General features: G+C 36.7%; 1 protein-coding gene across 5 annotated transcripts; it reads right to left on the bottom strand.

Annotated features, from left to right (window-relative positions):
- Window positions 1–20,754, bottom strand: LOC309487900 (atlastin-2). Of its 5 annotated transcripts, none has more exons than XM_082155854.1 (14): window positions 20,618–20,754; window positions 16,810–17,093; window positions 13,400–13,534; window positions 11,501–11,605; window positions 11,235–11,285; window positions 8,576–8,632; window positions 8,098–8,190; window positions 7,213–7,351; window positions 4,501–4,628; window positions 4,364–4,420; window positions 3,686–3,757; window positions 2,750–3,181; window positions 880–894; window positions 1–759 (listed from the first exon to the last, which is right to left on the bottom strand). In XM_082155854.1, the coding sequence occupies exons 1-14, from the start codon at window positions 20,688–20,690 to the stop codon at window positions 649–651; spliced, it is 1,752 nt and encodes a 583-aa protein (XP_082011980.1). In that variant the 5' UTR covers window positions 20,691–20,754; the 3' UTR covers window positions 1–648. The 5 variants fall into 5 exon arrangements, 3 of the variants coding, with proteins under 3 accessions (XP_082011980.1, XP_082011982.1, XP_082011981.1); XM_082155856.1 differs by lacking the exon at window positions 20,618–20,754 and adding an exon at window positions 20,287–20,591; XM_082155855.1 differs by lacking the exon at window positions 880–894.
- Window positions 20,755–26,167: the final 5,413 nt, after the last annotated feature.

The raw sequence follows: 26,167 nt of genomic DNA, 5'->3' as shown, positions 1-26,167 counted from the left end.
TACAGTGATTCGTTTTAATCAAATTGAAAAATAAATTAAAGAAACAATTATAAGTGAAAAACAATGAAACATTCCAGAATCATCATGATGCTCAAGGCAGATGGCATGAATGAAGACAGTATAAAACTAAGTGTGTGTGTGTGTGTGTGTGTGTGTGTGTGTGTGTGTGTGTGTGTGTGTGTGTGTGTGTGTGTTTCTCTCCAACATGGACACGAAACCACAGAAGCATTCCTGCAGATAAACATGAAGCCATCGTTATTCCTGCTACAAAAGAAGAGTGTAGAAAACCTGGAGTTACACACAGATCTCGTACAACATGCCCTACACGTGACCGGCTTACAATCCTAATCTGTACAGGAACACACGTCTGGATGGAATGATCGAAGCCGAGGAAAGTTCATCTGTACAGCAGAGAGAGAGACACACAAATCATTGGTACGGTTCTCAACGAGGTCCTCTTCCGGAGGCCGAACGCTTCTCCATGAACACATACAGCGTGGGAATGACATGAGAAAGAGGACACCTGGTGAAAGACCCCGCAAAACCCCCAGAATCCTCGGTCCGAGTGGGACAGAAGAGGGTGAACCACGTGCCGAGTATACGTTCACGGCGCATTGGTTTCTTCAAAACGTGACGCTAGCAAAACGGCTAGTTCCGCTTCTTGACGTTGTTGTTCGAGGACAGTCTCTGTCGCTGCGGCGGGATCAGGGCGCTCAGCGTCACTTTGCTCCTGGCAACTTCAAAAAGTTTGGAAAAGACCTAAAACGAGGGATGAGTGTTAGTACCGCGCACACACACACACACACATGCACACACACACACTCGTATGATTTAAATCAAGAGGTCAGAGGCCACTAGAGGGCAGAGGTCACGTCTCACCTTCCTCGGCGTCCTCTGTGTGAGCGTGAATGAGAAGAGAGCGAGACGTTACAGAGACACACACACACACACACACACACCTTTTGCTGCATGTTCATTTGAAAACTAATTTTTCTTAACGTTAAGATGGAAATATGACATATGAGGAAGGGTATTCTGAAAGCTTTCAAAACAACAACTGGATTTTCAAGTAGAAAATGAAACGTGCGGTTGGTTTTGAAGCTCGAAGAAATTACAAATAAAAAAAATAATAAAATATGTAATATAGCAGAAAAACTGTGAAAATTCTAAAAATGTTTAGTGCTTCACGCCTGCCTTAGAAAGTGTACTAGGGTTTAGTAAAGTTTAATAAATCATACATAATAATAATAATAATAATGAAATCTGAATACATAATTAAAATAATTTAATATACAACAGTAGAAAGTTTACTGGAGAAAAACACAAAATTAAAATAATTGATAAAATATTATAATAGAAACAATAACAAGGTGAAAAATGTACAAATTGTTAGTGCTATTGACACTTGCCTTTATGCTGTACTATAAAATATTATAAAACAAAAAATAACTAAATAATAAAAATTCAATTAATTAAAATAAAATAAATATAATGTACAACATAAACTAATTAAATTAATAAAAATTAAATAAATATAATGTACAACATAAAAAATAAACTAAAAATGACTAAAACAATGAAATATACAATATAACAGAACAAATTACTATATGAAAATGTAAATGTTTTGACTCCTGCTTTATTATGTTTTTTCATGGGAGTTCAAAATAAAATAAAAAATTCTATGCACTTCTAATATAACCTTAATCTGTCACGATCAAAAAAAATACAGAAAGTTCATAAAATATATGTCTTTAGTTTTAGTGCACCTGGAGGAGCTACAGGTGAGAGGGGAAGAGAGGAAACTACAGAATAAGAGTCTTTTAAATAAGACAAATACAGACAGAGGAAGGAAAAGCACAGATCAAGTGTTTGGGGAGTGTTCAATGAAATAATACAAGTAAATCATAAATAAAAACATAAAATAATAATAAAAATGATATTAATAAAAAAATCTGAAAAACATAAAAATAATTTAATAAAATATACAACAATAGAAAGTTTACTGGAGAAAAGTATTCAAAATACATTAAACAAATTTAAAATAAATAAATAAAATATTAAATGAATTAAATGGATAAAAATATATATAAATAGATACACTATAAAATTTTATATATAAAATAAAAAATAAGAATAATAAATAAAATAAATATAGATTAAATAATATAATAGAAACAATAACAAGGTGAAAATTTACAAATTGTTAGTGCCACTGACACTTGCCTTGTGTCTATACTTTTTACCTTCTCCCAAGGTTTTTTTTTCTCCATTAGGTCACCTGATGGAGTTTTAGGACACCATTAGGTCACTTGATGAAGTTTTTCGGTTCCTTGCCACTGTTGCCTTTGGCTTGCTCAGTTGGGGATATTTTGGGGATATTTAATTTAATTTTATCAATCAATAAATTCCTCTTGAAACAAACTTTGTTGTATTATTTTAATTTAATACTGTGAAGCTGCTTTGATACAATCTGTATTGTGAAAAGCGCTATACAAATAAACTTGACTTGAAACTTGACTTGACTTATAAAATCATACAAAACAAAAAATAAATAAATAAATAATAAATTAAATAAATATACAACATAAATTTAAATGGATAAATTTGGATAAAAAAAAAAAATGGACGAGCGAGGGAAGAGAGGAAACTACAGAATAAGAGTCTTATCCAAATAAGACCAGGAGAGTGTTGTAATACAGACAGCACAGATCAGTGTGTGTATCAGAAGAAGGTGTGTGTTACGCACCTGTTCCCACAGGGTTTCCGCCACGCGGTCGATGAAGCTGCCCACCTCTCTGAACTCTCCTGAGTATTTGACGTACGCCCAGATGCACAGCGACGCCAGCGCTACGCCCATCGTCACGTTACACACCACCGCCACAGAGTTTATACCCACAAAGCCCGTCACCACTGACACCACGTACATCACGAACATCACGGCGAAGAGCGTGGCGGGCGTGCGCGCCGCGAAGAAAATGTTCTTTCCGTCGTTGTGTTTGAGAAAGTTAGCGTAGGCGTCGTCGAGCTCCTGCTCCAGCTGGTCCTGATAGCGGCGGCAGAAGTCCTCGCCACCCATCTTCTTCACCGCGCGGAACTGACACACACACGTCTGCTTCAGCTCCATGTGGCGTCGCTCCAGATCAGCCGGAGCCAGGTAGGGCTTGTCTCCGCCACACACCTGCAATACAGGAGTCATGAGTGTGTGTGTGTGTGTTTGTCTCCGCCACACACCTGCACACGGGGAATACAGGAGTCATGAGTGTGTGTGTGTGTTTGTCTCCGCCACACACCTGCACACAGGGGATAACAGGAGTCATGAGTGTGTGTGTGTGTTTGTCTCCGCCACACACGGGGATAACAGGAGTCATGAGTGTGTGTGTGTGTGTGTGTGTGTCTCCGCCACACACCTGCACATGGGGATAACAGGAGTCATGAGTGTGTGTGTGTGTGTGTGTGTGTGTGTGTGTGTGTGTGTGTGTGTGTGTGTGTGTGTGTGTGTGTGTGTCTCCGCCACACACCTGCACACGGGGATAACAGGAGTCATGAGTGTGTGTGTGTGTGTGTGTGTGTGTGTGTGTGTCTCCGCCACACACCTGCACACGGGGATAACAGGAGTCATGAGTGTGTGTGTGTGTGTGTGTGTGTGTGTGTGTGTGTGTGTGTGTGTGTGTGTGTGAGATACCTGCTCCATGCTCTTGTTATACGTGTCTTTCGCTCCTGCTACGGCTGCCAGGTTATTGGCTTCAGCGGTCGCCTGCGGGACACACACACACACACACACACAACACCAGATCATTCACATGAGGATCACTCAACATATGAATAAAATATAAACAGTAAAATAAATATAACTAGAATAATAAACTCAAAATAAATAACTAATAAATACAGAAAAATGTACAATTAATTGATCAAATATATAATTGCCTTAGAAAGTTCAAAATAAATAAAAATAAACAACTGAAAGATTAATACATAAAAAAAATTTTTTTTTAAATGCACAAAAATAAATGGATAAATTATGTAACATAACAAATAATAACTATGTGAAAATGTAAGATGTTTAGTGCTTTTGACGCCTGCCTTATAAAGTTTACAGGAAAAAAAAATAGAATAATACTTTAAAAATAAATAATAAATGAACAAAAATAAGATAAATTGATAAAATATATAATATAACAGGAATGTTTAGTGCTTTTGACATTTGCCTCAAGTTTAATGGAGAAAAAATTTATAAAAATAAACAAATATAATAATACATTAAAAATAAAAGAACAAAAGTAAATCAGATAAATTGATAAAATATGCAATTGACTAAATCATGAGTATGTGCCGAAGCAGTTTGTCCACACGTCTGTACCTGTAACATGGACTTGGGGTGCGGCAGCTCTTCGCCCTGATAGATCTTCATGTAGGCCTGAGACAGAGACACACACACACACGGGTCAATCCCAGCAAACATCTGAGCGATGGAGACCGGCTGCAAAACACTCTTACCTTGAAATACTGTAGGAGATCTCGACACGTGACTTTAGAGCCACTGATCTCCTTCTCCATCAGGTTCTCTGGAGCCAACAGCAGCGGAACCAGATTCACCAGCTCTCGCTTGAACTCATCATCGATGTCTACACACACACACACACACACACACACACACACACACACACACACACACACACACACACACACACACACACACACACACACACACACACACTCTTACTTATTTGGGCCATCAATGGATTTAAACATGATCAAACATCAGCACACAGATGTGAAGACTGGGGCTCTATGATTTATAATATAATAATAATAATAATAAACAAATTAAGGAATTCCACACATTTTCATCTAAGCGTTAAACCTCTGTTGAGCAGTATTTTTTTATATATATATATTATGCAATTTTAAAGGCTCTAGGGCTGCCTTTGACTAAATATTATTCTAGTTCATTTAAGCAATTAGTCGACTAATCGTGAGTTTATATAATTAAGCCATAAATCATAACAACGAGCCTTTAATTGCCTATTCATTACATAGCCTAATCAGTGCTCAAACACACGCATAAAGCCACAGCACACCGGCACATGTAATAATCATGAGTGTGTCGTAAAAAAACAGAAGGAGACCGTCTAAACATTTCATTAATTTATTGATTAAGTTTTCCGTGTTTTGGGCAGCAGAGATTAAGTCACGATGTTGACATCATCATCTACGCAGTAGTGGACGCGAGTGCATATATGCCCGTTTCATGCAGATTACATAATCTGAGAATATTTATTTTCCATTTGAATTGGTTTATTTAAAAAGTACATATTTCAAGCTTTCTATAGATAGTTTTCTGATGTCTGTGAGGCAAGTGCACACAGAGTTTCGGTTCGTTTTGTGACGTGACTGAGACAGAGACGGTTTTCATTATTTTACAAAAGCACAATGTTTTGTTGTGATTGTGAGTTCACAGAAATAAAAGTACACCCTTTACAGTCTGCATTACTCCTGTCTGTATGACCAAAAATAATGAGTAGGATATTTTACATTAAAGGGATGGTTCGGAGTAAAATCAGCCTAGGGTCCTTTGCACCATGACCTCGAGCCGAACAGAAGCCTTTTCCCCTTGGCTGAACATTATTAAAGTTAGAGCTTATTTAGAGATATCAGCCGGATGGTTTAGTGCAGGCGCTAATGGATCCAAGGCTGTATCTGGTAAATTACCCCACTAATAATGCCCAGAATGGCACCACACTCCTACAGTAGTACAAATAGGTTCTGTACTCATAAAACGAGGCATTGGAAAGTTTGTAAGTACATCAGGAGTTTATTTAAATAACACTTGCCTGACGGCTCATGCTACGGCTAACCCGCACGTCGACGTCACTTCAGTGGTTTGGGAAAAGCACGTAAAAGTCCTGCAGAAAGTGATCATAAGGATGAAGTGTAACAACGCCCAGTTCCAGGAATGCACTAATGTTTTGTTGGTAGAACCAGTTTGCAACAATTATTAGTTAACTCTAAGTTGTCAACACTTCGGTCCAGAGAGTGATAATAATTCGTTGTTACACTTCATCCTTATGATCGCTTTCTGCAGGACTTTTACGTGCTTTTCCCAAACCACTGAAGTGACGTCGACGTGCGGGTTAGCCGTAGCATTAGCCATCAGGCAAGTGTTATTTAAATAAACTCCTGATGTACTTACAAACTTTCCAATGCCTGGTTTTATGAGAACAGAACCTATTTGTGCTACTGTATAAGTTTGGTCCATTCTGGGCATTATTAGTGGAGTAATTTACCAGATACAGCCTTGGATCCATTAGCGCCTGCACTAGGGGGGGTTATCCATGTTAACATTAGAGTGAGCGGACTTGTAAAGTGCTGCTACTTACATTTGAGGTTGATGAATGATATGCTAATGTTTGGATTTCTTGCTGTTAACGATCTGTCCGTTACAGCCCGTGTGATTTCGCCACTTCCTGTAGAGTGTTTTTTTTCTGAGACCAACTGACTAATAAAATGTTGTTCAACCAAACCTCTTCTAGTCAACTAACGCTGAGTCGACTTTTACAGGGCAGCCCTAAAAGGCTCTTAATGTTGTTTTGGAGTCTCGTACAACAGGTTTACATGCATCAAAGGTAAAAAAACACTAACTTTCTCAATTCAGGAATCGACAGTGCGAGTGTTTCACTCATATATATGTGACCCTGGATCACGTCACCAGTCTCGAGTCGCACGGGTATATCTGTGGCAATAGCCAACAATACATTGTATGGGTCAAAATTATCCATTTTTCTTTTATGCCAAAAATCATGAGGATATTAAGTAAAGATCATGTTCCATGAAGATATTTTGTCAATTTCCTACTGTAAATATATAAAACATGTATTTGTGTGAGTGAATGCTGCACAATCGAGAACATAAATGAACAACTTTAAAGGAGATTTTCTCAATGTTTCGATTTTTTTGCATCCTCAGATTCCAGATGTTCAATAGTTGTATCTCGACCAAATATTGTCCTATCCTAACAAACCACACATCAATGGACAGCTTATTTATTCAGCTTTCAGATGATGTTTAAATCTCACTTTAAAAAAAATTGACCCATGTGACTAGTTTTGTGGTCCAGGGTCACATGTGTGACTAAAATTAGATGTGTGCGAACTGTAAAATCTATTTAGGAGCGTGTGTGTGAATAATCAAGTCCCGCGAGGCTCTCACCTCGTAGCCGGCCGTCGAAGTGAGGGTTTGTGGCCACTTTGAGCCCGGGGTGCGGCAGAAGAAAGCAGCTGATGTTGGAGAAGCACGAGTGGATGTGTTTCCTCACGTTCTGGAGTTCCTCGTGTTGATTGGGTTTCACCTGAGGATCACAGCATAACTCAGCACATGTGATCGAGTTCTCAAACGTTCTGACTCTAGAGCCTCCATATTGACATCAGATTATTTAACGGTTTATTAAACATTAAATTAATTCATTTTGTGATTACAGGAGTTATGTTGTGTGTTCCAGATCAGGGTTATTATTATTATTATTATTAAATAAATTATTTAAAAAACATTTCTGTTAATTGAAATAAAGCTGAAACAAAATAAAAGATAAATATAGGTTCAAAAACTTAAACTGAACGAAAATGAGAAATGTTGCCTAGGGGCAATACACTGAAAAAAGTTTAAGTTGAAGCAATACAATTATTAACTGGAAATAAATAAGAACAAACTAAATCTTTAAAATAAAATAAAAATAAAAAAAAAAAGCTAATAAAATAAGAGCACATTACAAAATTACTAGAACTAAAGATGAAAAATAAAATGAAAAGCTTATATCAATAATATTCATAAAACCTGATAATAACTCTGTATTTTCATCAATAAAAAACATTGTAGAGGGAAACTAGATGTAAAGTGTTAAATGTCAGTAATTATGACAAAGCTGCTTGTTTTAAAACTTTTTTCTAATGATAATTATAGATATATTAACAATAATTCATTTTGTGATTCCAAAATCACAGTGACCGTTAAGAACCAGTGCTCTGTGTGACACGAACAAGAGAAACCGGTTTCCTACAGTATCATGTGACCCGTAATGTGACCCGTCATGTGACCCACCTGCAGCCTCTTCTCCAGAAACATATTTCCTCCATCCAGACCGTAAGCGTGTTCGTACGGGTAACTCCAGTCTCGGATGAGAAACATCAGGGACTGCACGCAAACACACACACACACACACACAGAGTTACTGCAGTGTCATCTCACACACACACTCTCTCACACTCTCTCACACTCTCTCACACTCTCTCACACTCTCTCACACTCTCTCACACTCTCTCACACTCTCTCACACTCTCTCACACTCTCTCACACTCTCTCACACTCTCTCACACTCTCTCACACTCTCTCACACTCTCTCACACTCTCTCACACTCTCTCACTCACACTCACTCACACTCACTCACACTCACTCACACTCACTCACACTCACTCACACTCACTCACACACACTCACTCACACACACTCACTCACTCACACTCACTCACACTCACTCACACTCACTCACACTCACTCACACTCACTCACACACAGTACCTGGAAGGGTTTCTGGTAGATCTCCTCCATGGCCAGACGGCCGTACTCTGTGAAGAGCTGAAAAAAAGATTAAAAAGCAAAAACACATTATAATACAGAAGCACACTTTAACATTTATAATGCTGAAACATTCATGGATTCATGATCCAGTGAGACGTACTACACCAGTTAACCGTCAGCCCCGCGTTTTCATCAAAGATCTGAACTTAAATGATTGTAATTCTTGAATGCTTTGAAATATAGACCTCTTTTAAAAGAAGACACTCAGACTATTGCACAAGTGAAATCACTCGAAAAAATTAACGTGCAAAAGATAGTTTACAGGCAAAATGTATATATTTTACGAAATAATTTAAACTCTCAAATTACTCAAATCGAAGGCACGTGTCGATCACAAAAGACATGTTGATATCACAAAAAATGAGCTTCTAAAAGGTTTTAAAGTACCGTTTCCATGTTATCGTAATGCCCAATTTCAAAACGCTTTTTGAGTGGTTAAGCTTTCAAATGATACCTATTTTATAATGCTAACTGAAATATGTGATGGGAAAAAAGTGTGACTGACGTTAAAACTGACATTTAACAGGCTTGAACAGGTTTGAAATGTTAAAGATCTAGTGTTGAGAATGTGTGATCATCTATGCGTCACATCGGTTTACATATTTCCACAGAGTATCAAATCACAGCAGGTTCCGGCAGACTGAAGCAAACGTTTAAGTCTTTAGAGGTTTTAAAAGCGCAACTTTTAATTTGACAGAGCATCATAAAATGCACCATATTCAGGTGTAAAGTTTAAGGGCGTGTAATGTAAAATGTGATTTTTTTTTTTTTGGTTCATCTTAGGTCTGAAACAGTAACAATAATGTGTAATATAGTATAAATAATATATAGATACATATACACATATACATATAACATACATTATACACATATACATATAACATACATTAATTCAGATTAAGAAAAGAAAAAAGAAAACAGCAGGCAAGTATAGTTATACACACACACACACACAAAAACATAAGTAAATAAATAAAAGTAAAATAAAATAGGAATTAAATATTATGTTTTATAATAAAATTAAATAAATGTATAAAAATAATAGAAATATAAATTAAGTAGTTGTTGGCTCTTTAAAATATTCCATAAATGGGCTCCAGACTTTCAGGAAAAGTTTTAGCTTTTGTTTATGTGTGAGATTTTTTGTGAATGTAAAATTGTAATAATTTTGTTTTTGGATCAAGTTTATTGGATGTTGATTTTTGTAAACGTAGATACTGTCCAGACTTGTCTGATAATAAAGTATTATATCATAGTCATAATTCTCATAAAGACACCTTTCAAAAAGAAAAGACGCCAAAGACGTCCATCTGACGTACGATCCTAGACCAAGAATGAAACATGGAAAATATCCTATACTGTCTATTATTAGTAGTATTTCATGTAACAAACAGATTTAGAGCATTAAAATTAGTCTAAATACAACGTAACAGAGCGTGTAGAGCCAGTAGTCCAACTTAAATGTTAAAATAATCCACTGATGAGCATTTCTTTTGGCTTATTCTTTATGTTTTAATTCTGTATAAAGCTTGTATAATTATGTTGTACATAATTTTGATTTCAACATCAGTTATTATTATTTTTAAATGTGCTTCGTAAATTAATAAAATAAAATAAAAAAAGTTATCTGTGAAGAACAAATCATGTTGGGCAACTCTATTTGATATTTGTCATTCAAAACAATGACATTCAGCAGTTTTTAAGCCTGTAAACACTGAAAAACTGAGGGTGAGTAAATGATGACAAATTTCATTTTCAAGTGAACTATTTCTTTAACCCTTTAGAACCTGAAGCTAAAATAAGTGTTATCACATAATTTGATTTTTTGACTGTAAAATTCTAAAACAATGCGTTATCTTCATGTGCAAGGTCTCATCTTTTTCAGAAAAAGATAAGCTTTCAACAAATTACAGTTATTGACCATTATTGTGTGTGGTGAGTTTGTAAATAGAATTTAAATAGACAAAAATAAAAAAAACAAGAATAAATTTACTGATTTTTATTTAGAAAAAACCCAGAACAAATCATGAACGAAGGAAATTAACACTTTAAAGTTGAAAAATGAACTATAATACATATATACAAGTCTTTTTTGTGACATTGGGTTGCACAGTTTTCATTTAGGACACTTTGTTTCATACACGCACACATACACATGCGCACGCTTTCATAGGCACGCACACACACACATGCACACACCACATGCTTAGATACGTGAAAGAGTAACAGCCATCTGCCTCCCAAATTTCATTGAAAATCATCCCAATCCCCTCTTCTGCTGTCTAACACTTCTTTCGCCTTGTATTTGTTCGTTTCTTTTATTATTTTATGCAATCCAAAACACTCTAACCTTCCGCGCGTCGTATCTCTCTGTTCAAATCCTTCCTTCCCGCTCTGCTGTCATTTGCAGACATTACCGTAATAAACCGTATATTGGCGAAAAGCGCATGATGTCTACTTTCAGGAACTATTGGAATTATTTTGATAGTGCAAACGGTTGAAGAGTTAACATGAATACAGCTTGGTTGGCTGTGTCGTCGACGACACATCCGGTTTTAAAGGGTTAAGCCTGACTCAACCTGTAAACACTGAGTCTCACCTGAAGATGTTGCAGATCGTCTTCCTGAACGTTTTGGGACAAATTATAGACCTGCACATAGAAACAGAAGCATCAGGACACTGAACATTCTGGTCACATGATCACACGTGACGCGTGTCGTGCATCAGGACACTGAACATTCTGGTCACATGATCACACGTGACGCGTGTCGTGCATCAGGACACTGAACATTCTGGTCACATGAAACAGAAGCATCAGGACACTGAGCGTTCTGGTCACATGATTACAGGTCACGCGTGTCGTACCTGAACGGAGCTGGTCATGGTGCTGAGAGCGAACAGTGTGGCGCAGTCTTTGATGGTGGACTGGCTGTCAAACGCTCCCTGTGTGTCCATGAGCAGCACTGCCACCTGCAAACACACAGATGGTCACGGGTTACTGAGCCAGAACACACCGGATCTCTCTCACACACACACACACACACACGGATCAGATCTACGAGTGAGAATCACATCAGAACTAAACTAATGTGATCACCTGATATAGGAAAACATCACAGGATGTTTAGAAAATAAATCATAAAAATGTAATACTGCAGTTTTTATTATAAACAATGTATCGGTGCACATTAGGGCTGTCAAACTGGCTGAAAAGCACATTTTGAAATTTCTTGCTTAAATATTAGCAAAATTCAAATTATATTTGAATTCTAAAGGCAATACTTAATGTTAGAGGAAGGAACTACAGTTTCGTCTCCTGTGCACACATGAGGACGCAAGCGAGCGCAACAAGCAAATATAAACCAGATCAAGCATAAAATATAACTTCCTTAATGTGCATGAAAGGAAGATGAGGTTACAATAGTGCATAACACTGTGTTTGAGCATCAGTAACCTGAGAAAACACACTTCAACACCAAGCGTAATGAACTACATCAACACACCACAGTAAACACTCCACTTCTACTCACTAAATCTACGTCAAAAGCACCAGACGCTCAATTTGGTCTACAGTGAGTGCTAAGCGGTTTTTGTTGACAATGTTTTCAGCTAATGGAGACACACACTCTGCTCTGACTGATGAACAATTTTTGCCACGAACTGAGAGGGTTTTCATCATCAGGAAGAGCCTTTTCCCGCCACTTTTCAAATTAACATACTGTTGCACATACTGTATACTGGATAAGCTAACAATACAAACCGTGTCAGTAACGTCATCATCATGTCTCGCGCGCCTCTTGACACACCAAACATTCAAATGCCTGCTTTTTGCATTCGAATGTGCAGTTTTTTTTTACATTTTTTTATTCGACGAATATTTGAAATTCTAATTTTTATTTGACAGCCCTAGTGCACATCATTATTATTGTGTTAATAATCATGAATCAGAATAAGTTCCTCTTGCAGCATCTCTTCTCTTCTCTGATGATGAGGGCGGGGCAACCTGTCACTCACATGAGATCAGCCAATAGCAAACCACAACCATCCAATCAGTTCCCCACAGACAAAAGCCCCGCCCACATTTGTTCTTGTTCCAGAAGCGTTTCACTCGGATATACGACACAATAGGGAAGAAAAATGCAACTTCCATTTCATGCCGACTTTAAAGGTGCAGTGTGTAAATTTTAGCGGCATCTAGTGGTGAGGTTGTGAATTGCACCCAACAGAAGTTACGGAGTCCGACAGGAAGTGACGTCGTCGTCTGAGACAGCAGAGAGTAGCCAGTTAAACAATGAGGTTTCTTTACAATGATAAATTAAAAAATTTGATTTACTTGATTATTCAGTAAAACGATGTTATTGTGAATATTATTGTAACTTGTTCATCATTGTGTCAGTGTTTTATTCGCTGGCTTTAGCTGAAGCTTCTTATGAAGAACAACACAGTGACGAAACGCATTTGTCCATTCAGGGCCACTGTAGAAACATGTCGATGTAAGCGGACCCACGGTGTGTGTAGAGAGAAATGACTCATTCTAAGCTAATAAAAGCATAACGGTTCATTATGTAAGGTCTTTATACACCACTGAAAACATAGATATGAATATGATATTGCATTTCTGTCAACAGATCCTCCTAAATATTACACAATGCACCTTTAAACTTAATTTTGTCTGATGAAAACGTTTGTTCAGAGTGTTTTCTTTGAGCTATATGTTTCAGATGGTGTTTCACAGGTGTTGTGATGATGTGGGCTGATTTTTACCTTGCTGCCATCCGGTTTCTCCACCACAAACACTTCACTCCAGGCATGGATGCCCGTGGTCTCTCGCTCGCAACCGCCTCGCCACGTGAAGCCCGTCAGCGGCTCTTCATTCCCACCCAGCCATAAATCTGAGCTCTGACAGACACACACACACACACACACACACACACATTCAGTTGTGAGACGCAGATCCACTGTCTCTGCTGTTTATCACAGGCCACCTGATGTCAGACTTGTCTGAACTGCTCCAGTCACGAGACACCTGTGTGCTGTGTGTTCAGTGTGAGAGGTCAGTCTAATCTTCAAGACAAACTCAATAATACTCTCAACAGCAAAACAATAGACTCTTTCAGACCAACACAAAACATCAGTGTTTCACAGTAAAGCGGCTGTAATGGATTAAAGTCGATCGGCAGCGTCACAAGAGCTGCTCTATGAGCGTTCAGTGTGTGTGTGTGTGTGTGTGTGTGTGTGTGTGTGTGTGTCTCGAATCTGACACTCAGTCATGAATCTGGACCAGAACTAGAGATGGGCATTTAAAAAAAAAAAAAAAGTGTTGTATTTCGAATATTTGGCCTAAAAAAAAAAAAATCTAATATTTGTTTATTTAAATAACGTTTAACAAAAAATACTTTATTTTTAAGTTTTAGTTTAAACAAAAACAAAAAATATAAAGAACAAAAAGCATTTAAGCTCAAGCAGCGCAACAGAAAAAAATGCTAATAAAGCAGACTGCGCCAAATATCGTACAGAACGTACATATGCACTTGAGTCAGCATATGGTTATTGTGGTTATATTGTTTCACATGTTAATGTTGAGAAAAACAATAAAAACGTGCTGCGCTGACAGACGTTTCAGAGACACAGATAATGGTGTGATAAACGAAGTTTCTAACAGCACTTCATGTTTTCTGTTCTTAAACCGATCTCCCTCAACCAAACTTAAAGGAAGCATATGTCTCGAAATCATTTTGCTATCAGATATCATCATAATAATCATTTTGCTATCATCTCGGTGTACAGCTGCGCTTATAAATGTGAATGCAGTGATGGACAGATATCTTTCCTCATTCGCCTGCTGTTTGGATTTGTGAGTTGTGATTTCTCATTGTGGTGTTGACATGATGATAACTCAGTTTCATTAATTATTTTGATTAAAAGTAATTCCATTTTGTAATATCATTTAGTAAGATCTAAGTAATTCCAAACTTCCTTCGCGCGGCTGACGACGACATTATGTGATCAAGTACGATCAACTTGTTAAACACGCTCCACAGCGCCACCCAGTGCATTTAATTATAACTGCGAGTTAGTGCTTGCGATTTATCATGGATTCACTGCATTAACGGCCAGCAAACCAACGTAGTAAACCTCGAATAGCATTTAATTTTTTTTATAATAATTATTAGGGCTGGGTATCGATTCAGATGTTCTGATTCGATTCGATTTCAAATGAATATAGATTTAATACGAATCCTATATTTATTTTTTAAAAAGAACAGTGAACATAAGTTTACAAGTGGTTAATTAAAAGGAACCGTATGTAAGATTGTGGCCAAAACTGGTACTGCAATCACTTTCAAATTACTGTAGAGCGGTGTATTCCCCCGCGATCGCGTTTGAAAGGAAAAATGCACCAAACATTAGGCTTTATGTTTTTACTAGATAATAGTAAAAACATAAAGCCTAATGTTTGGTGCATTTTTCTATCTGTGTTTCATTTCATATCATCATAACGAATGGAAACATTTGAAGTAACATAAGATAATCAATATATTTTTCTCTAGCATTGTTACTGAAATCTTTTGGAAGATTTATAGGCTGCTATAGGTTATTGTTATTATTATTTTATGCAGTACTGCACATAGCTTGTGCCTACAAGGCACAACAAACATGGTGTTCATTATATTATATATTGTTGGAAACATTTGTGTGTGTGTGTGTGTGTGTGTGTGTGTGTGTGTGTGTGTGTGTGTGTGTGTTCTGTGAATTTTAAAAAGCAATTTTAACCAGAAAAATCTAAAATTTATTCCCAAAATCGTGCAGGCCTAGTTTCTCTTGATACCAGTATGTTCACTTTTTTTCTTTTCTTTCAGGGACCAGATGCAACTGAGTCCTGCTGACTTCAACATTCACATGAGTCTCTGTACATGAACATGGTAAAGTGAAAATCAAACACCTTGGAAATGAAAGGTATGTACAATGTTTTTAGGAATGGCACAAAGGTCTCTGTCTTTGGATCATTGTTTTCAATGTGCTCTTTTGTCATTTGTTGTGTATCTTTGGATTATGTTGTGTTGTAAATAAATCCAAACAATCTAAAAGCCATTATTTTTTAAATCTCCTCATTCTTTGTGCAAGGTTGCTCTGAATGACAGGGCCTGATAGCTCTTAATAGGGCAGTTAGGGGAGTGTCTTTGTCTTTCTCAGGTGTTAAAGCCTTACATATTAATGAGATGATCACGCCTCTTCGCATATGGCTTTTTCACACAAAACACGTCTTAGAAATTTTAAATCAATATATTGTCTTATCTGAATGAGCGGTCAGGGTGATTTTCACATAGTTTTGGAGCAAATATTCTAGGCTACGTGATACAATTTTCAAAAGTCTTGTGAAGAAATAATCAGTATGGGTTTCATGGCCTTATTTCAGTGACAATTTTTTTTTGTATTTTCACAAACCACGCATAAATGTCATTATCTCAAAACTACAAACTTTTACACACATGCTGCTGATATATTATTGTAGCAGAGTTTGTGCTAAATACAGTGTAATAAGACTTTAGCCATGACAATGTCACAAGTAACAGAAATAAGCACAAATGTCAGAGCATGTCAGAACACCTCCAGGGCCAGAAAACAGCTCAGACCCCAGAGGGTTAATACAAAATTAAGCCATAAAACATTAATATTTAAACATTACATTACTTGGGAACATTAAAACAGAACCCAACTCTATATTTCAAATGCATACAATGAATAGACAGGATTTTGATGCAAAATGAAAAATTTATGCTGAAAATTGGAAAAAGTCAGAAGAGTCGCACGCCTTGATCAAACAGGATCAGGTTATTTTATGTTTAAGATAAAACACACATTAAATCTCACAGCATTAGCTGTAACATGGAAGCCTATGAGCAGTGGAGGAACACTAATACTGGCTTTTGGGTGATAGAGAAATAAATAATAAAAAATTCTAAAAAATAAAATCGATTCACGGCCTTTGAGAATCGATTTTGAATCGACCACATTTAAAAAAAGATGAACTGAAAAATTTTTTTTTTGCCCAGCCCTAATAATTATAGATCGAATATTCAAAACCTAAAATATTCATGCACACTCCTAACCAGAACCCGTACAAAAGTGAACGTGACTGTGTAGTACAGGTCTGTGGAGGTGGTGTTTCTCACCTGGTTGTACATGTATCTGAGCATGAAGTCCAGCAGGAATGATTTGCCCTTGCGGAAAGCGCCCGCCACCGACACTACGACCACATGGAGGTCTCGCACGTGTTCCTGCAGGAGGATCCGCTCCAGCGCCTCTTCATCCAGAGAAAACTTGTGATTATCCTCATCTGTGATTACGATCTGGACCGGCCCACACACCTCCTCCTCCTCCTCCTCGTCCAGCAACGGTTCCTCGTCCACATCATCAGAGCTCATCTTACGCCGGACATCCTCCACCCCAGACACACCTGAGCACAGATCACACCGAACAAACACGCATGAACATGAGAAGAGACGGCCTGATCCCTGAACCTGTTCTGAGAGTGTTTTCATCATCAGATCCCTCTAAAAACCAGCTCTCGTTCATGTCAGGTGTGCACGGTTATGAGTCACGCCACCTTTATTTATACAGCGCTTTTTACTAAAAAGATAGTTTCAAAGCAGCTTTACAGTGATAACTATGATGCTATTTTCTTCTATATAATATGATAAAGATAACAGGAGAATCATGCAACAAAGTGTGTTTCTGCTGTACAGCAGATCTAGAAGAAAACAGCATCATAGTGCAGCTTATGTAAGTTCAGTAATGGTTCATTTTTGTAGTGAAAAAGTTATTAATTTAGTTATTTTATATATATATACATATTCAGTTCAGTTCTCATATAATGGAGTCAATGCATGCAGATCAATAGTATTGTTAAATATTAAATAATAAAAGTAGAAAATAGGGATGCACGATATATCAGCCGATATGTTTTTTAATCATAAATACATTTTTAATCTTATCATTATCGGCCCGATTAGAAAATGTGGCCGATATATTAAAGCTGATAAATACTGTATTATTTCCTTCAGCTGAGACTCTTCAGATGCGACTGTTCAACATGATGCTTTTCAATTGCTTGAAATATGATGATTGGAATCACTTTCAAAAAAGGAAAATACAGTTCAGTGCAACACAAGTCTGTCATATCGGCTACATAACATTATAATTGTGTGTTTGGGACATGGCTTTTAATTGTGAGACTTTTGTTTTTGTAACCAGGCTCTCAAAAATGATATAGAAATTTGGATTTAGATTTATCGGCCAATATATCGGTTATCGGCTTTCAAATATAAAGAATGATTGATTATCTGTATTGGCCAATATTTTAATATCGGTGCATCCCTAGTAACGATGATCACTTGATTTGACTGATTAACCCTTTCCAAACCAGGTTTTGCTGTCATTAACGTGTAAAAAGTTGCAGCCCTATTTTATTTTTTTCTTGCCGGTGAGAATTTAAATATGTAATTTTGGATAAAGGGATAAAATTATTGAATACAGGAGGACTTTAATTTTATCTGCATCTCAACTCGAGCTCAGTGCTTTTCCGTCAAATGTGCATTCGCAAGACATAAACATGCAATATTATTAGTTACTGCACTAATAAATGCAATTTTTTTTAATTAAATGACCTATATGATTAAAAATCCCTCCAGCACAACCAAATCTCTCTAATGTTATGTCGTCACAACTGTAAATCAATGACCAGTGTGTGAACAGAAGCAGATGAAATCACACCTGACGGAGAACATGGAGGAGTGTGAGAGAAACTGAGGGATCATGTTAGGGGGGGAATATACATAGTAGATATATAGTGGTAATATAGTACATATCGACACGTCCCATTAGACCTCCTCCTCCCCCTCTTCTGGATCACTGCGTTTGTCCTCGAAAAAACATGAATGTGGTAAACGCAGTGACCCACATCAGCCCGTCTAACGTTTCCCACAAACACAAGTGTTAGACATATCTAGGGCTAAATCTAGACACGCAAACAGGCCAAAACCAGTTTAACCACCGATAACAGAATCTTTGACATAAAAACACTGATCCATCTCATGTCAATGAAAACAAAAATGAGAAAAGACCAACGGTTTCATAAATATTTGTGTTTCCTAGTTAGTTGCACAATAAGGTTTCCATCCCAGAAGTCATTTGGTTCTGGTTTTGTAGATTATTGGCGCATTAATAAAGTGTTTTCCAGCACGGACGCAGAGGCAGTGAGGTTATTTAAAGCAACATCTAAAAAAAAAAAAGAAGAGAAACACAGAGAAACAACCCACCACTGCCCTGAACACACACTCAACACGTAAGCCTAAACTCTTGATAATCCTACACACACACACATGTGCTTCTATTAGCCAAAGCCACACGACCTGCACGTTAAGATCATCATTAGTGTTGTACAGTAAATGTTAATATAGTGTAGTGTAATGTCACATGAGGAAAAATCAATTCATAGAATAAATTCAGGGTTCAACAGTTAAGCTCACTCTCATTGGAAAATGTGTAACCTTGCAATTTACTAACCAACCACTAATGTTTTTAATCGCCATTATTTTCCCACAACATTTATTTTTTTACGTTTGAAGAGAAAGCATAACATTTAATGAAAAAACTATTTTTTTTTTTGCACAATAAGCACATTTTCTAAAAACAAAATGTGCAATTGTTTATTATGATATTACAAATACAGAAGAAACGAGGCGTGGAGTTATATAAAATGAGCATTTTGGCCCAGAATGTGAAGGTGAATTTTAGGCTGGGGCAAAAATGTTCATTTCAGCACAATATCCAATATATAAACAAAACCAATAAAACCCTCATAAAACAGATATACGAGAGGAAATATTGCTCAGATATGGGAGATATTATTCCTGCAATAACACAAGGAAACCTTCATGAATGAAACGCAGATAGAAGACTATATGAATAATATGCCAATATGAAGCTTCAATGCAATTCAATTTTGATCTCGACTCAATTTGATTCGATATCGATTTATTTGGATGTACATCAGGTACAGTACGTCAATTTTTCTCAAGACAAAATAAAATGATATATGATCACAATACATGATTCCTGTCAGCGCATTACTATCATATTAATGGTTAAAAATAACAACTGATTTGTATAGAAACATTTAAACAGTAAGCTACTGTATATTCACACATATTTTATTAATATTTCACTGTTTTTACTGTATTTTAGATTAAATAAATACAGCCCTGGTGAGCAGAAGAGACTCTTTCACAAACATTTTTAAAATCTTAATGTTTCCAAACAACACAATGATTGTATGCCATATGGAATTCATATTTACATAATTTAAATAATAATCCATAATTCAACATGTGATCCCCAGAATCCGCCATACAACCCTCCAGAAACACAAGATTATCAGTAAATCAGCTCTATGTTATAATTCAGTCTCTAGAAGTGATTTCACGGTTATCTTTCATCTGAAAGCTCCACTTGTTTATGTTCTGTCAGTGAAATATTCTCTATATTCCCGTGTGGCCTGATAAACACAAACCACTGAAACACACACTCGCACGGAACTATTAAAAGTATAAACGCTCATATAAAGCTTTAACAAGAACAAACACACTCACGATAATGATATGAGATCGATCGCTCGTGAAATCATCTGCATCTGTCAGTCCTCAGGTGATTTTTCATCCTGATTTCATTCAGCGATTTCTTAAAATAACGGTCATATTTCATACACCGTTCTCACACAGCCTGACGTCTTGGATTTACTGATGTTTATCAAATTCTGTATGAATTAATTCTATTATTATTGATTTTTACCGCAGCGCGATCGCTGGCCTGCGCGCGCCTCCCGCCAAACGGCCGTGACGCGACGCTCGCACTCCGCTCGCGTTAAACGAGCAATGGCCGTTAAAACGCGCACACAATCGCGCTGTCTCTCGCCGGGTTTACCTTCGTTATATCGGTTACTTGTGCAGTTCTTCCCGGTGTGATTCCGGTGCTTTAAGCTGCTCTCCTCCGCCATCTTGACCCCCGTTCAAAATAATCGCACGCGCCTGACGTCACGAACACCGCTACACCAGTCTTGCGCGTTCCTTTATCACGGCCGCGCGCGGCGCGTTCATGTACCCATGTGTGCATTTATCACTACCATAGATCACTACCTCATCATCACACACACGTCTGAGTTTTACCCCCTCATCTTCTATTGTAATTCTGTATACAGTAATAATGAACGTGAATTAGGCCAACAATGGAAGATGAGGGGGGTAAAACTCGGAATTGTGAGATGTAAACTCGGAATTGTGAGATATAAACTCGGAATTGCGAGAGAAAGTCAGAATTGTGGGATAAAAAGTCGCGGAAACAAGCTTCTAAATTATTCACGTTCACAAATAAATAATTCATGACGTTAAAGTCGCTTTATGTATTTTTTTATTTTTACTATGATTGCGATAATGTTATGTTTTAATTCATATTTTTATTTCTTCTGTTTTCATTTTATTTTGAATTAAAGGTTTAATTATTCTGTTGTGTTTTTGTAATTTGTACCATTTTAGTTCATCAATTTAAACTGAATGAAAATGGGAAATATCAGCTTTTATGGGTTTATAATCAGGATTCCTGCACATTCCACACAGATTTGACTGTTATTGTGTATGAGTGTGTTTATGAGTGAGTGTGTGTCATGTGTGATCAGGAATGTGCTATAGATGTTCTGTGTGACACATGTATTTCACACAACAGAAGCTCGTCTGTCCTGCTTTTGTTCTGCAGTGCTGCTGATGTCCTTTTCATTTGTGTGTCCAGAGGTCAGAGGTCACAGATCCTCCATCATGTGAGCAAACAAGAACACACAGGTTTAGGGAGCTCATCTAAATGTAAATAAAATACTATGATAATCAAATCTCTGAATGTCACTTAAGAAAATATTTGAGTTGGACATCAAATAAATGAAACATAATTTCGTCAAAAATGTACATCCATTATTTAAAGCTACAATGTACTCAATTTTAAAAATGTAAAAGTGTAAAACTGTTATACCAAATATATATATAGGCTATATATATATATATATATATATATATATATATATATAATTTTTTAATGGAAATGAAAATATGTTGATGGAAAACATTGGATGGACAGTACATTTTGGTCCCTAAATTCAGAACCAACATGCAACCATATATCAATCAATGTCTTATAATGTTCGCTGGGATATATTATATATGCCCTAAACAAACCCGTGCATGTTATTATTAGATTTAAATATAAACATAATTTGGCCGATTTTTTGAGCATTTAAACATAAAATGTTATCAGTTACCATATTTCACTATTAGCTCTCATAAGTGCAGTGAAACCTCAGAGAATGAAACCAGCTGCTCTTTTCATAATCGACCTATAATATCCCATCATGTGGAAAACAGTGTCATAATGAGAAGGATCATCAGTTCTTCTTTCGGTCACATGATCCAAACGTCACCGACAGTCTCTGATCAAACTCACTTTCTCACACTTTCCAACCAATGATTCTCTGTGACTTTCTCAGACATTCGTGACGACGACTGTCGAGACTTTTCATCTTCGACATCGACGGATCCATGAAGAACATCCCAGGAATCTTCCCATTTCACAAAATGTTGTTTAGATTATCAGAGAAGAAGAAAACCGTTCACTGAACACTTCTTTATGGGAACCATCATCATGAAAGAAAAACCTTTTGGATCCTTTTATTTTTAAGAGGGTCAAATAAAAAATAAAAAAACATCCCCATTTTTATTTATTTTCTGACACTGTTATATGGATATAAATTGTCAGTACCGGGTCTAATAAAGTATCCCGTTCACTGTAAAACAAATTATATGATCGATAAGTCATGACAACATATGCTTTTACATGTCAAAATAAGGTAAGCACTTTTTTTTTTTAAGTCAGTTTAATGTAATTTAAGTTGAAATGATCCAAGTTGATTGTAGTTAAAAATTTAAGGCAGCAACTTAAAAAAAAAAAAAAGGGGGAAAAAAGTTTTTTCTAAAAAATATGGACAACAATTCTCAGTTTAATTGATAATCATAACAATTTATAAGTTATATTTACTGTGGCTCAGTGAAAAGAGTCTATGTTGACACTCCTGATCAGATCATCACTTTTGAAATCCTGCTGAAATTAAAAGGACTGTTATTATTGTAGGTTCATTAGCGCTGAATGCTGAGAATCCGGTGGAAGAATCATTTCCCAAACATTATGCGAACGTTCTGACACAAGTAGCAACATTTAAAAAACATTATATGATCGTGCAACTAAAATGTTTCAGAAAAAAAAGTTCCTTGAACGATGTATGAATAAAAATGTGGTATATTTAAAGGGATACTTCACGGATTAGCATTAAGCTGTGTATCAGTATAAACCCAGTAGTATTCTCGAGTGACCGTGCTTCCCCCCCTCATGTCCCCCGAGACCAGATATTTCTGTATTGTGTGTCTGGAAAAAACCCCTCTGATGATGCAAAAATCGTCATTAATCGTCATCGGAGGCTCTTGTGTCCAGAGGCGGGAGACTCCAGCCAATAGGAGGAGCTCGTTCCGCATGTCTTCAACCCGCCCATAGGGGGAGCTCACGATACAACAGCGTCTTTTCAGTTTCGAGTCACTAGTAGCCTAGCTGTATCATTTCTCCCGACACTGCCCTCTGTAACCGGTAGGCGTGGCTTGGGAGTGGCCTCGTAGGGCGAGTGCATTCTGGGAGTTGTAGTCTTTCATCCACATGAGCCAAAAATACATTTTCTGCTTTTCTCAGTCTAGAAGGCTCCAACTTCTACAATAAGTCACATTTCTACTACATAAATTACCCAATTTAAATACACATTCATCTTTCCAGCGGTGAAATATCCCTTTAAAGACCAGATAATGTTGAATGAAGATTCTATTAAGGTTACTGGGGGAACATTTGTTCATAACAAGCTTCATGACCCGATTACACAAACACGCTTCATCAAAGAATCATCTCTCCTGTTCATGATGAGGTGAATATCTCAATAGATCTGAGAGACTGAAGAACCAATGAGGTCAGAAGTGACAGCTATGATTAAGAGCAGAACCTCATTGGCTGAAGCAGATTCAAACGCACCAATCAGGAGTCAGCGCTGTCTTCGTATTCTCTGGAAACACGGGAAGAGCTGCAGCTTCACTTCTTCTTCATGCAGTGAGAGATGGACAGAGAAGGTCTGGTGAAAACTAGGACACGGACTGCAGCTGACGTCACGAGCCGAGGAAACGGTGTCGAGAAGGACCTGAGGGTTTGCTTCAGATGATTTTATCTACACAAACTGGATTTGATGAGCCACTGTGACACCTTTAGTGATTTAAGCTCAGCTTCATGTGCTGTGAGTGTCATCAAAACAACAAAACCATTTTCATGGGGCAAAATGCCACCCAAAAATCAAGATATATGCGGCAAAAATGTCCCTGAATGAGTTCTTGTTTTTAATATTTATAACAGGATATGCAGTGATGTTTTCCCAAGTTTAATAAACAAGAAGTTGATGTTAAAGTCCCCCTTGTGGTGAAAATCCAGCGTTTAATGTTGTTTATGTGTGTATGTGGTGTGTTTAATATGCTTTAAGACACACCATGTGTAAGTTCATAAGTCGACAGCATTGCTGAGTATTTCCTCCTTAAAACTGCAGTGAACCAAAGACAGTCTCAAACACACGCTTTAAAATCGCTGGTGTTTCTGACGTCACAAACTACCTTGTAACCAATCAGATCAACGTGTGATCGTCAACCAGTGGATCTCTGAGCTGAGTGAGTGAGTGGAGGCGGGGCTCATAGAACCATATTTTCAAGGAAAAAAACACCCAAATACAGTACAGGCCAAAAGTTTGGACACATTACTATTTTTAATGTTTTTGAAAGAAGTTTCTTCTGCTCATCAAGCCTGCATTTATTTGATCAAAAATACAGAAAAAAAATGTAATATTGTGATATATTATTACAATTTAAAATAATTGGTTTTCAATTTATTATACCTTAAATTATCATTTATTTCTGTGATGCAAAGCTGAATTTTCAGGATCATTACTCCAGTCTATCACATGATCCTTTAGAAATCATTCTAATATTCTGATTTATTATGAGTGTTGGACACAGTTCTGCTGCCTAATATATTTGATGAATAAAAGGTTAAAAAGAACTGCATTTATTCAAAATAAAAAAATATTTTCTAATAATATAAATCTTCTTTACTATCACTTTTTATCAATTTAACACATCCTTGCTGAATAAAAGTATTGATTTATTTCAAAAAAAGAAAGAAAAAAAATGACTGACCAGTAGTGGATATTGATGTTACAAAAGATTTCTATTTTTAACACATTTGCTTCTTTTTTTTTCTTTTTATTCATCAAAGTATCCTAAAAAAGTATCACAGGTTATGAAAAAATATTAAGCAGCAGAACTGTTTCCAACTTTGATAATGAATCATCATATTAGAATGATTTCTAAAGGATCATGTGATAGACTGGAGTAATGATCCTGAAAATTCAGCTTTGCATCACAGAAATAAATGATAATTTAAAGTATAATAAATTGAAAACCAATTCTTTTAAATTGTAATAATATATCACAATATTAAATATTTTTCTGTATTTTTGATCAAATAAATGCAGGCTTGATGAGCAGAAGAAACTTCTTTCAAAAACATTAAAAATAGTAATGTGTCCAAACTTTTGGCCTGTACTGTATGTCATTTTGGTGATCGAAGATGAGTTTTAAGGTATAAAATGATTGACTACGGGGGACTTTAATGTTAGAACCTTGTCTGATTTTGCAAGAAATCCACAGTAGAGCCATTCCGCGTCTCAGAGCAACTGAATGAGTCCGCGATATATTGAGTCCATGATATATCGGCCACCATATCAGTATCAGCCGATATATGTTAATATTTACCGTTACCGTTATCGTTATTGGCCTGATTAGAAAATTTGGCCGATATATTAAAGCCGATAAATAATTATTATTTCCTCCAGCTGAGACTCTTCAGATGCGCACTGTTCAACATGATGCTTTTCAATTGCTTGAAATATGATTGGAATCACTTCAAAATGGAAGATACAGTAAATGCACAGCACAAAATCTGTCAATAAAAGTATAATTTGAACTGTGTGTTTTAGGACATGGCTCTCAAAATTATATACAAATTTGGATTTAGATTTGCCAATATATCAATTATCGGCTTTCAAATATAAAGAATTATTGGTTATCGGCCAAAATGTTCATAAATTACACTTTTACCATTATTTCATGGGGGCGTCAAACTGCAAATGCCTGGTCATGAGGAGAGTCTTACTGAGCAACTGACTCATAATAATAATACTTTCACAGATATTACTGAACTCAATAATCACATTAAGCTGTTGAACTCCACACACTGATTCTGGTCATCTAACTCATTGACTCTGAGAGTCTTCAGACATGATGAATGACAGAGAGCCGTGTG

The sequence above is a fragment of the Leuciscus leuciscus genome (genome assembly GCF_965113295.1).
Source record: "Leuciscus leuciscus genome assembly, chromosome: 23".
NCBI lineage: Eukaryota > Metazoa > Chordata > Actinopteri > Cypriniformes > Leuciscidae > Leuciscus > Leuciscus leuciscus.
This window is presented reverse-complemented; position numbering and strand designations above follow the sequence as displayed.

What these genes read in the sequence shown, in the direction of transcription:
- LOC309487900 (XM_082155854.1), bottom strand. Translation starts at nt 20,690, where the DNA reads ATGGCGGAGGAGAGCAGCTTAAAGCACCGGAATCACACCGGGAAGAAC. An exon ending in AGAAACCGGATGGCAGCAAG is followed by an intron (nt 11,606 to 13,399) that starts GTAAAAATCAGC and finishes GTGTGTTTGCAG; the next exon opens with GTGGCAGTGCTGCTCATGGA. An exon ending in ATAACAAGAGCATGGAGCAG is followed by an intron (nt 3,182 to 3,685) that starts GTATCTCACACA and finishes CCTGTATTGCAG; the next exon opens with GTGTGTGGCGGAGACAAGCC.